This window comes from Sabethes cyaneus, chromosome 1 (genome assembly GCF_943734655.1).
Source record: "Sabethes cyaneus chromosome 1, idSabCyanKW18_F2, whole genome shotgun sequence".
In the NCBI taxonomy this organism is placed as follows: domain Eukaryota; kingdom Metazoa; phylum Arthropoda; class Insecta; order Diptera; family Culicidae; genus Sabethes; species Sabethes cyaneus.
The window spans coordinates 103,036,954-103,050,206 of record NC_071353.1 but is presented as its reverse complement, the minus strand read 5'-3'; the positions used below and the strand labels follow the sequence as shown (position 1 = coordinate 103,050,206).

At 38.3% G+C, this 13,253-nt stretch overlaps 1 protein-coding gene across 1 annotated transcript; it reads left to right on the top strand.

The window, feature by feature from the left end:
* Nucleotides 1–1,073: 1,073 nt before the first annotated feature.
* LOC128734392 (vitamin K epoxide reductase complex subunit 1) lies at nt 1,074–12,652 on the top strand. The gene is made up of 2 exons (XM_053828611.1): nt 1,074–1,390; nt 11,629–12,652. Exons 1-2 carry the CDS (start codon nt 1,212–1,214, stop codon nt 11,966–11,968), a joined length of 519 nt encoding a protein of 172 aa, XP_053684586.1. The 5' UTR covers nt 1,074–1,211; the 3' UTR covers nt 11,969–12,652.
* Nucleotides 12,653–13,253: the final 601 nt, after the last annotated feature.

The window sequence follows — 13,253 nt, the reverse complement described above, 5'->3', positions numbered from 1 at the left end:
AGAAAAATATTAATAGCTCCGTCATAGCGAATACATCAGAGAAGTGTTATTGTGGCCTGATGAAACTCTTAGTGGAAGTACAAACTCTAAGAAACGGATAAAACTGAAATACAGAGCACGGTCATTTAGGTAATTTAAACTTATCTTCTTGTATCAACTTTATAGGAATGTTTCAGAGCATGTATTGCATGCAATACAGCAAATTAAAAAAATTGCATGATAAACGTAATTTCTTTTCGGCGAGACGATTAAGGCTACTACGAACTTGATATCTGTGTTGGAAAAAAGCGCTACAGCTGTAATGTTCGGTTATAATATGATTTTATATGGATGCGCATGCTTCCCGTTTCATTTGAAATAACTCTGAAATCTATTGAAGATTGAATGTATACAATATTACTACTTTGATAATGTTACATTCAACGTATGTATGCTAGGATAACCAGCCTATTTTGAACCTCATCAGCAGCTGTACAGAATTTGGACACTTCCATTTGATTTTGCTGTAAGTATCCAAATTATGTACAGGTGCAGATGGGGTCCAAAATACGTTGGTTACCCTACATGTATATATGTATTATTATATGCATGGTGCATGGATACATGCTTCTATCGCTACAGTCCTACGCTGCGTAGTCCTACGTTACCTACGCGGTCGCGTCTTGTACACAACCCCTCTGTTTTTTTTTGAATTAAATTGTAAATCAATCCATAGGAGTTCACTGTACATAAATTAATTCTAAAGTGTAAGTTGAAAGTCAGATGACCAAGATTAGATCCTTAATATCACTGCGGAAAATGTTCTATTGTAATTCTTATGCATGTTAATTTTTTTAGGGAAAGGCACAACCTCTTTATTTCATTGCATTTATTATTGCATGCAATTGATTGCAGTCTATTCCACTTGGTTTCGTTAAATAGAGTATGAGTTACATGTTCATTCTCTTACTCTAGTTTGTATAATTCTACTGGTATTTGTAGTTCCTATCGTACGAAGTCCATTGCGCTGTTTTTGCAATCGCATACAACGGCAAACGTAAACGTCTCTGCGATTTCACTACGTGTGGACGCTTATCAGACGGAGTCCGTGAGTGCAGCTTCATTTCGCTAGAATGTTATCATTTTAGTCGTCGCAAATAAGTTGCAAATCGCGCAATAATTTCTGCTACTATTCCTGTTCTATCGCTCTTTGCCTAGTGTGAACATCAAATATGAGCTTCTCCAACTGCAAGTGTTCCTGTACGGCCTGCCTGGTAGGTTTGAGTCTGGCGGGTTTCCTGCTGTCGCTGTATACCTCGTACGTGGAGATACGGTCGGAACGAGATCACGGCTATCAGGCAATGTGTGACATAAGCGAGCATATCAGCTGCACCAAAGTGTTTACCTCCGCGTAAGTATACTGTTTGCAGAAATGCAGGAGCTTTTTTTTGAAAAAGAAAAAAAAACATTGTTTAGTTAGTACTGAGGAAGAAATTGTTTACAAACAGCTGGTTGCTAGAACGAGCATGGAAAATCAATGAAGATATTAATGATATAAGTGTATCAAATAAGCACGTGATATGCAAACAAAAACGGTAAAAAAAAATCCAAATAAACCTCCCTAATTATTATAATTAGTAAGCTTAGTTGTACAACAAATATTATTCTTTCGACGGTAGTTTATTGATATACCGCTTGGCGACAACTATTCGATAGACGGCGATAATGAGCGCAGACTCCGTTGTCGCGATGGAGATTCTTGCACATAGTGGTGGCGTGAATTGGCCTCGAGTGTGTGTTAGTGGTCATCGAGGCATCCCAGGTCTTTTGGATTCAATTTGCTGAGTTGCTTGGCAATTTTTGGATGTAGGACTACGTCTTTGTTTACAATACTAGCACTGTAAAAACGAAAATAGAACTAACATTGAAAAGGATAGAATTTTTTTTGACGTAGGACTACGTCTTACGACAAGGTTTGGGATAATGTGTCATTCCTAAAAATCGAAAAAGGCGAGTGTCACGAAAAATGATAGGTTTTCAGCACTAATAGCTTAGCTAATAGAAACCTATTGATTTCAAAGTACACACTATTGAAAAATTGAAAATAATGAAACATTGTCCAACTGGCAATCCTCGCTTCGTGATTGGTCGCAACGTATTTTTAGAAAAAAAAAAGTGGCAACATCTTCCCGTCCCAACAGGTCGAAGATTTTTTGCGACGATTGAACCTAGACCAATTTGATGCCCGTGCTTGGGAAGTACACAAGAAAGAGTGACAGTCTCCCCGTCCCAACCTATTCGACAGAAACTTATGCGCTGACGATGGTGGTCTTTGGAACTAGCCGAACGGTGAGAAAGTTTACAGTTTGCTTAGAAAATCGGAAAAAAGTTCACTTTTTTAATTTTCTTAATGTAGTGAAACAATGTACAAGTAAAATTATTATAGCAAAATGTAAGAGAATTGTGTATTATATTTGTGGTATATACTTTGTCATTGGTTTGTTTACAGTACGTACGAGAAAATAATGTTTTTGTATATTTTTGCGACAAAAGACAGATTATATATTGCGGCGCTTATAATAAATCCTCCTGCTGGGTGGTAACGCGCTCAGGAGATAACTGCGAGACAACCGCAAAATTAAAATTTAGGTTTTCGGGTTTGTGGTTCGACAAAATATCAGTTTTGTAACGTGTTTGTGGTCGAAAATAATTGATTTGGTAAATTTTGAAATACTTAATTACTATAATAAATCATGCGGTTATCTTTTGGTGGTTTGGTTCAGCTGTCAAGATAACCGCAATGTGAGGATTTTTCCTGCAATCTGCAATATCACGGTAAATTATAAAAATCATCGTGCGCAAGTGGTAAAAAACTTGTTTTTTGTTAAATTAACAGAAACCCGGTTATTGCAAGCAAGATACAGGATAAGCAAAGAGAACATTCATATTTTCATGTAGTGCCGGAGCAACATGGTTCGCTAAGACTGAAAGATGTTCGAATCTCTAGAACTTTGACTTGAACCGATGCAAAACAAGCATGGGGATTTTGCAAAGTAGAAAAACTTTCCAATAATATGCAAAAACCGATTTAGGATCACTGCTGTCGCTGTGTTCGATTAGTGAAGTCGCTACAGCAACTTTTACAGTATTCTTCAAATTTATGTTCTTTCAATTCGCTATTTTAAGAGTTTTTAAAATAATTTGCAAAACAGCTAATTTCTTACAAAACCTGATAAAAATTTAGTAAAGTTTTCAATCGAAAACTAGTTAAAAATTAAATTTACTGAAATTTTTTTATGAAATGTACCGCACTGACATTTGTTTTCGTTTTTCTCACCATCGCAGCAGGTAGCGACACGCCGGTTTTTACTCAAATTCGCCAATTAAACCTAGTCCAATTTGATATCTGTGCTTGGCAAGTATGCCAGAGTGCCAAACTTCCCCTCTTCTTCAACCGATGTTATCGTTTAAACATTAAATCTAGCCCAATTTGATGTCCTGAAGGTGAAACTTCACAGAAAGTGAGCGGCTGCCCTTTCCATTTGCCAGATCGCATCCATATACTGCAAGAATTTGTTCAGAACTGTTGTCTTGCTCGGAAACAGGACTGAAGGGATATTTGTGTATGTGACGTGACGCAGCAATTCTCAAAGCGAGATAAATCAGCAACTCTCTTATCCGAGAATAGTTTTGAACGTTTCATTTGCTGCTTTACGTCAGTTACAATAGTCATTTAGATTAATTTCTTTCAAAAATGATGGACAAGACAAGGCAGGAGGGATCCGTAGTGATGTCAATTTTTATTTGACCGTCAGCTCGACATAAGACAGGAAAGTACAAATCATTTTCCAAACAACTTTAACTTTACTTATATAGTAGCTTGCAATCATGAAAATGAGTAAAAATATGTTAAAAATTATCGACTTGCAAAAATTGGAATTTCTCAACCAACAGTACAGTCGAGCCATTTTAACATAACAATTTTTTGATGTCATCAAAATACACATATCTGTAAATAGTGTTTGATGTTGAAGTAAGATTTGAGGCGCTATAAGGTTTTGCACGGGCGAGCATAACCTCACTTCTTTGACGTCTATCAGTGGTTTGTTTACATGGACTTAGAACGTGGTTTAACATGTTGAAAGTAAATATTGCTTAAGGCCTTAACCTAACGGTAAGTCAGAAAAGCACAAAAACTGCCTTTCCCAGTAGTTTGGAGGGCGACACTGCTGGATAATATGCTTTTAAAACGTTTAACTTCAATTTATGCATATCGCGTTCGCCTAACAAATAGTAAACAAACCACGAGTGGATGTCAAATGGATGAATTGCGTTCATTCCGGCTCATTCGTGACGTCACCTTGCAAAACCTTATTAACATATATTTAAAAACAATCGAATTTTCTCAACCTGCAGTTAGTCTCAACAAATGCTCATTTAGCATGATGTACATGAAGAGTTGTATTATTACATGCGTGGATACATGCTACCAGCCTTGGCATACACTTTTCGCTTCGATTTTGCTCTTTTGATTACTGCTCCTCAGCCAAGCAAAATTTGAAAAAGTGATGTATGGGGCGTTTGTAGAATTTGTTATTATCTACAATATTGCTGAAGTAAGCATTACTGTGCATTTTGTACTTATAGCGCTATAAGGCTGCTACCCTCTTGGTAGCAAAAAGAGCGCTCTTTTTGCTACCAGCGGCATTGATGCCCTACAGCGCCGTATATACTAAAGATAAAACTTCACTTTCTTCAGCAATATTATAGATAATTACTAGCTCTACAAATGCCTTATACACCACTTTTTCAAATTCTGCTTGGCTGAGGAGCAGTAATCAAAAGAGGAAAATTAAAGCGAAAAGTGTATGCCAAGCCTGCATGCTACTGTCACTACAAAGAGACTTACATACTCTTGCGTCACCTATGCGGTCGTGTCTTGTACACAACCCCTTTGATTTTTTTACAGTTTTTATAAATATTTTATACCGTGCGCGTGCCAATCGTGGCATTGCATTGGTTTGAATTTGGTAAACCAATGCCCAATTCTAGCTATTTAAACATTATAATCACTACATCTGATGATTTTATACTATTAAAATGGTTTAGATATCTACGATTTTGTCAATATTTAAAATCTGTAGCTGTCCAGAATTGGACCCTATTTTTAATATAATAAATCAGTTCAATCAGTATGCCAGGGCGATTATTTAGGAAAGTTTATTAAAAATAGAAAAATTGGCTTCCGAATCAATATCCTAACATAGTAACCGAATTTTCAATTTTCCTGACAGTAAAGTAGAGAACAACTTCACCCATTGCTTAACCAGATAAAATAAAGCGGAGAGCATTTATTTTTAAATATTCGCCGTACTTGTATAACATTACCAGAATACCATTTCGCGGAAAACCAATTCTTGGTTGACCATAACGCGGAATATACTGTTTCGCGGAAAGTACCATTTCACAGGGATGATCCTCTCCTTACTCGTTGTTGCTCGTTCGGACCCAACTGAAGGAAGTAATAGAGGTCAGTTGACCTTGGGCTGCCCCCGCAGTGGCCGGCATTTCCGACGGCGGGTCGCCGGCAACACTCGCGGCCTGCGGCAGTCTCGCTCTAAATCATCTAGTGTTACTACAGGTAGTTTTTGGTGGTCTTGTTATTGACTAATGTTTTATGGAAGTCTAATATTTCTCGAGCTCGATTAGTTTTTGAGTTACGCAAAAATTTCTGTTTTATTTGTATGAGAGTCCTCACAACCTACCACAAGGTAAAGGGTCTCAAACCAACATAAAATAAATTCACGCTTCCAAAAATCTCCCACATGCCAAATTTGGTTTTACTTACTTGATAACTTCTCGAGTAATGAGGAAATTTGTATTTCATTTGTATGGGAGCCCCCTCCCCTACTTAAAGAAGGAAGCGGTCGTAATTCACCATAGAAAAAAGTCCTGCCTCCAAAAACACCCACATGCCAAATTTGGATCCGCTTGCTTGATTAAGTGCTGTTGAGATGCTGCTTAGGCGGTTTGATGGAACCAATTTAAAAATTGATTCATTCAAGGCTGAGCTGAATGCGATAATGATGAAATCCAGCAAGCTACAGTGGAGAGGGATATGGCATATAAAGACTGGAAAGTAGCACTCGTGGATTGGAAGAATCGGAAAAAGGATGTTTATAAGCAATTGAGGAATAGAGCAAACGCGCTTATTCGTAGAGCAAAAATTGAGCATCTTAGTGCGAATCTTGCTTCTAATGAGTCACCAGTCAATCTTTGGAGGAAACTAAAGCATCTTGGAGTTGGGAAGTCGGTATATGGTGAAGAGGGCCCAGTCGATCCTGATTTAGTAAATGCCAATTTCGCCAGCCATTTTACTAGTGACGAAGAGAATAGTTACGTACATTCGCATGTTTGATTCCAGTTCCATCCCATAAATACATATGAAGTGGTAAATTCTTGTTACGGCGTAAAGTTTCGTGCTGCTGGTACGGATCACTTGTCAAAGAAATTTTTGAAAATCATGTTTCCACTCGTAATCAACCAAATCGTCTATCTATACAACAAAATCATCGAAACATCTGCTTTTCCTGACGCTTGGAAATGCGCAAAGATCATCCCGCTCCGTGAGAAGAAACACCTGAATGCTATCGACAGTCTTCGTCCGATAGTAGACTATGTGTAATGTCGAAAGTTTTTGGAAAGCTATTAAAAATGCAAATTAACTCCTTTCTATCTTCTGCGCAACTTATTTCCGAGTATCAAGCTAGATTCCGACAAGGGCAAGGAGTTAAAACCGCATTGCTAAGGATATACGACGATATTGCTGTTGCAGTGGACAAGAAAGACAAGACTGTTCTTCTGCTGATAGATTTTAGCAAGGCGTTTGACACAATCTCTCATCTTCGTCTGTGCGATAGGCTTCGAGCTCGTTCTTTCTTTGAACCGTCAGCTGTTTACCTAGTTCAATCGTATTTAACTGGTAGGAATCAAGCTGTGTACTGTAATAGAGCTATGTTTGGATCTGTAGTGGTTACTTCTTGCGTCCCTCAAGGATCCGTTCTTGGTCCTTTGCTTTTTTCCTTTCCGATCTTCCGGGAGTGCTTAGACATTGTCATATACAGATGTTTGCTGATGATGTGTAACTGTACTGCATCCATCCCGATTCCTCCACAGCTGTTTCTCAACTAAATGGTGACCTACAACGCGTCTCTCGGTGAGCATCTAGAAACTCGCTTAGTATCAACCATATGAAGACAAAAGCTATGCTGTTTGGAACACGTCAGCATATGGACTCAACGGAAATATCAGTTTTGTTCGATGCACAACAAATCGAATTCACCGATCATGTAAAAAATTTGGGTATCATCTTCCAAAGCAATCTGCGTTTGGACAAAGCAGTATCGTACCAGTGTGGGAAAATTTATGCTGGGACTTCGTACGCTGAGAGCTACCACGTCTGATCTACCACAGTACATCAAACTCAGATTATTCAAAACGTTGTTACTACCGCCAGTCGGGCTCGGGGTGACATTGGGCCACGGGGGTGACATTGTTCCAAAAACCAACAATGTTTGTTTATAAAAATACATTAGATCTATGCAAACTGATGGCTCAAATTCAAGATGATTTGAAACATAACATATTTATTCATGAAACACTAATAATAATATTAGCGAACAGTTTGGTTTCAAAAGGGTTTCAAACTTTAAGGTTAAAAATACCGGGAAAAAACGTGGATAATAATTGTTCCATATAAACAAACCCAAACAAGAAATCGCATCAACTTGCTATTCTGAAGATAGATAAAGTAATTATTTACAATATATTGGAAGGGTATTATGCGTTGGACAGCTTTTTAATCGAGGGGACGTCCAACCGGCACCAAACTTAGGATTTTTTCTTGCTCTGACAATCTTTGAACAATCTGACAAAATTTGGTTCGAAACCGAGAAGGTCGATTACATGGCACTCGGACACTTGACGTGGAATGACCCATCTATCCATTTATATAAGAGGCTTATGTACCGAAAACCAGGTCTCAGACAGAACGTCATAAGAGGCTTTATCGGTAACTGCAAACTGGTCCCTGACAGGACGTCATGCGTTCGTAGCAATGGGTTGTATTCACAGTCACCTCACTGGTCGACTGTTGGACTGCTCGATTGCTCAACTGGTTGACTAGGCTGCTCGACTGGACTGGTCGATTAGACTGTTCGATTTGATTGCTAAACTGGACTGCTTAACTGAACTGCTCGACTGAACTATTCGATTCAACTGCTTGATTGGACATATAGACTTGACTGCTTGACTGAACAGCTCGATTCAACTGCTCGTATCTCGACTTAACTACTCGATTCGACTGCTTGATACATTTGCTTGACTTACTACTCGGCCCGACTGCTCGACTTAACTGCACGATTGAACTTCTCGACTGGACTGTTCGATTCGACTGCTCGACTGGACTGCTTGACTGGACAGCATGATTCATCTGTTCGACTAGACTGCTCGACTCAACTGTTTGATTCTACGCTCGACTCAACTGCTCGATTCAACTGCTTGACTCCACTGCTCGACTGGACTACTCTACTCAATTGCTCGACTCGACTGCTCGAATGAACTGCTTGACTCCACTACTCGATTGGAATATTCGAATCGGTTACGCGACTCAATTGCTTATCCCGATTGCGTGATTCAACTGCTCGACTAGACTACTCGATTTGATTGCTTGACTCAACTGACAGCTTGATTCAACAGCGCGATTAGACTGCTCGACTTAGCCCAGGAGTGTGAAATTGTCAAAATTTTGTCGACTAAACATCCATGGATGGCGACAATTTGGAACCAGCCAACTTATCGAAAATAACAGCTAATATCAGTTAAATTATAGCTAAGAGGTTGTGTTTAACTGCTTTCTAACTAGTTTCATTTGTTTTAAAATGAATCAACCTTTAAGTAGGCACCAGAACCAAAAGTACCAAAACCAATGAGTGGGACATGTATAATGTATGTAGTTTGACAGCCATACCACCCCGCTGACTTAGCCACTCAATCAGACTTCTCGACTCAACTGCTTGACTTAACTGTCTGATTCAACAGCTCGACTTAACTGCTTGATTCAACAGTTCGACTTCACTGCTCGACTGAACCGCTTGAACCTAGAAATACTCAGAGGTAAGAGATACGCAGAAGCAGCCATCTTGGGAGCCAATCGAGCAGCGAGAATTGTCAAAAGGGAGCCAATCGAACACGCACATTGTTTGCTTAAATGTTTGATTAACAAGTATTGAAATAGTTATGAAATCTACTTAAGCTATTGCCACGCACCTTGAATATTATACATTTATTATTTTCTAACAAAACTGAAAACAAATTCTGAATTGACGGAACCTGTTCACCACTAGCAGCAGCTGCAGCACAACTGATGAACTATCGTGTTGCCAAGACACTGTTTCAGTTCTGGAAATAAGAATTTTAAGTTTGAAATTAACTGAAACCATAGGAGGGGTGAAAACGTGGTTCAATACTTTCAAGAGAAATATATGTTCATAATTAATTTTTCTTTATTAAAAACAACACAAAAGACAGCTTTTTCAATAATTTTCGAAGATTTTCTCAGTGATTTAATAAAGCAACGATGTGTTTCAATGTTATTTGCTTTGACAACACTGTTCTGAGTCGCATCGTTTGTACTGCTATATGTTTACCTCTTTTTGTTCTCCCACCATCCTTATGAACAGCGAGTGAGACGTCAAACTCGCAGTTTCCCATAAGAACACAAGAGAATAAAAGAGACGACGAATACCGTTTGCCGAACGGTGCGGTGAGTGTATGCCCCGATAAACAATTTAGACAGATGGCATTTTACGCATCTATGCCGATACGCTATGCCGATTACGCATCAGATGCCGATTAGTAGGTCGCGGATAGGAACGCGAACTTACTGAATAGGGGGAAAAGTTCGAGGGATTTTTTAAGGGGACATAAAAAAATTCAGATTTCAGGATTGCTTAAAAAAGCACCTTGCGGGTGAAAATGGGTTCGGTCTGTTCAAAATTAGTTCCGTCGCTCCAACTTTTAAAGCGAAAAATCAAAATTTTAGCTCAACAATAGTGTCTTCCAATGGTAACAGCTTGAAGAACTAAAGATAGCAAGAAGATTGGTATGCTGATACCCCCCACTTAGTCAACCCATCGCTTGTAATAAGGTAAAACAATCAGTGACCCGCTTAGGCTGCTTAAAACTAGTTCTTTACCCTATTATATGTATTACTAGAAAAGCAAGACCAGGCTTCTACAGATATTGGAAGTAGTCTAACAGCATCTATCCGCTGTTGAAAAAAAAAACGATTACTAAACGTTACAGTCTAACTGAGGCTGCTGTACACGGGTGAAAATCATTAAAGGTAAAAATCAGAGGGGTTGTGTACAAGACACGACCGCATATATAGGTGACGCAGAACTACGTAAGTCTCTTTATAGTGATAGTGGCATGTATTCATGCTTGTAATCATTCGATTCTTCATGTATACATGCTATATGCAACATATATACATGCTACATGCGTTGTATGTAACATTTATCAAAGTAGTAACATTGCATACGTTCAATTCTCAAAAGATTGTGCATTTGAAAACAATTTAACAAAATCAATCCTATTCAATCAATCCTATTTGATCAACAGCACATCTTTCCACTACACTTCTAATGAAACGGCAAGCATGCGTATTCATACAGAGTCGTGTTATAACCGAACACTACAGCTGTAGCACATTTTTCTAACACAGATATCAAGTTCGCCGAGGTTTAATCGTCTCGCAGTAAAGAATTTGCGATCTGTTGGAACAACGAACAGCGTCATTTTTTCTGGTACACTTCCCTAACACAGACATCAAATTGGACTAGGTTTAATCGCGTTCGTAAGAAATCTGTTGGCACGAGGGGGCTTTGTTACTCTCTCTGGCGTACTTCCCAAGCAAGGACATCAAAATGGTCTAGGTTGAACCGCGGTGTTAAGAAATCTTGTTGAAATGAGGAAACTTTGTCACTTGTTTTGGCCAACTTCCCAAGCACAGATATCAAATTTGTATAGGTTTAGGTCATCGTAAAGAATCGTCCAACCAATCACAAAGCGAGAATTCTGGTAAAACATAGGTTCATTATTTTTAATTTTTCAATAGTTCAACATCACGAATCCATACTTTTCTTCATTTGGGTCAATTCTTAGAAGATTTTCCGATCGATTGGTGTAAGAATATTGAAAATCGATCAGAAAACCGCTGAGCTATTAGCGCTCAAAACCTTTCATTTTTCGTGACGCTCGAATTTTTCGATTTTTTGGAATGACACCCTATCTCAAAACTTACCGTAAGACGTAGTCCTACGTCAAAAATTTAAAATATCCCTTTCTGGTACTTATTGTAGATTGAAGATATTACGCTTTTGTCAGCTAGTAGCTACTACTACACTAATTTGCCGCTGCCGCTCTTTCTCTTTCTTACCATTTACAACACTAATCTCGCTATGTCGCACTTTTAAACTACGTTGTCCAGTAAGATGCAAAATGCGGAATACTATTTATTAAAAATTTATTAAACTGCATATTTCTAATCATAAAACTATGATTATTCAACCTTTAATCTTCTTGCAGATATGGCCGTGGTTTCGGCCTAGTCGGTCCTGTATTTGGCGAACAATCGGCGTTAAATCTACCGAATGGATTCTATGGCATATTCTACTACTTCTTAATGGCTGGTCTTTCTTTTAGTAACAATCTCCGTGTTGCATATTTTGCAACATATCTCATCGGCTTGTCCAACATATTATCCATCTACTTGGCCTACCTACTGTATTTTGTACTGAAAGATCTCTGCGTGGTTTGTGTGACAACCTATGCCGTCAACTTAATTAGCCTTATAGTCGCTATGCAGAAGGTACACATAATGGTTCGTGAAGAACAAGTTATGAGACTCATACGGAAAGATCACTGAATGCTGTTTTGTATAAGATAAATAGTTGATTTAAGAATTATTCAGATTCATGTCGCTTCGAGTTGTTCTATATCGTCGTTTTCCTTCTCTTAACACAATTTTCAACGTACGCAAATATTGTAGGTATGTTTCTTGCAAAAATGTTTCTTGGTTTTATATCAGAAATCGGAAAGTCATATAATTTGATGAAATCCACGAGGAAGTCCAATTAAACCCATACACCAACATTTTTAAATGCAATTTTTGAAATAAGAAAAAATATGTGTTGCTTCAATGTTGGAACAATAAAGTATTATCCACTTAGAATCGGGAAACATGATTGGTTTTAGAGCAGTGCCCGTCGATTCTTGAATGTTTTCAAAATATTCGTCGCCCATTGCTGATAGTTTCCAGGTCGACATCGACAATTATACAAATGAAATTAGACAAATCTATCGTGTCACGATCATGTGCTCATGTGCTTGAAAATTTCCATGAACAGATAAACCTGTTCTGAATAGTGAATACATCAGAGTAATAACCTGGTCGCATGGAACCTGCGAAGGGCAGCTAGGTTATAAAACGAACACACAAATGAACTTAGCAGCTACAACACACGCTCGATCGATCACGATCACGCGACCAGGGGTGACATTGCGATTCTCGTTTCGAGTGATTTTGGTTCGTTTCGCCCATTTGTTTAACGTGGTCGAAACGAACCAAAATCACTCGAAACGAGAATCGCAATGTCACCCCAGGTTCTAACGAAAGTAGCAAGGATGCTTAATTAACCCATTTGTCCCTAATTCCGCCCTATCGAAAAATATTGGCCAACTATCCAAAAAAAAAAGCTATAAAAGACAGGTGAATCAAGAAGCTGCACAGATGGCCAGTAGAATGTTCCAAAATAGCACTATATTAGAAAACCTGGGGGCTCACCTCTCAAATAGTGATGTCCGTTAATCGTTTGATTAATTCACTAATCGAATAACACATGGAATATTCGAATAATTTTTAATCGAATACTGCCAGCACGAGTAGTTGAATTAATCGAATAGTTCAATGAGTACGAAAAATGTCCGAATAATGCTCGTTAATCGTTCATAATCGTTCGATTAATCGAATTAATCAAAGAAATATTCGAATATTTTTAATCGAACACCACTGACACGAATAGTTGAATTAATCGATTAGTACAGACAACGCACACCGATTAATCGGTAATCGAATAATTGAAAATTTCGGACATTATTACTCTCAAATGATAGCTTAGGGTGTCACAACTAAACTTTTGTATAGTCGTACA

Coding starts and splice junctions, on each gene's coding strand:
- LOC128734392 (XM_053828611.1), top strand. CDS start 1,212: ATGAGCTTCTCCAACTGCAAGTGTTCCTGTACGGCCTGCCTGGTAGGT. Junction 1,391..11,628: donor ACCAAAGTGTTTACCTCCGC/GTAAGTATACTG, acceptor ATCTTCTTGCAG/ATATGGCCGTGGTTTCGGCC.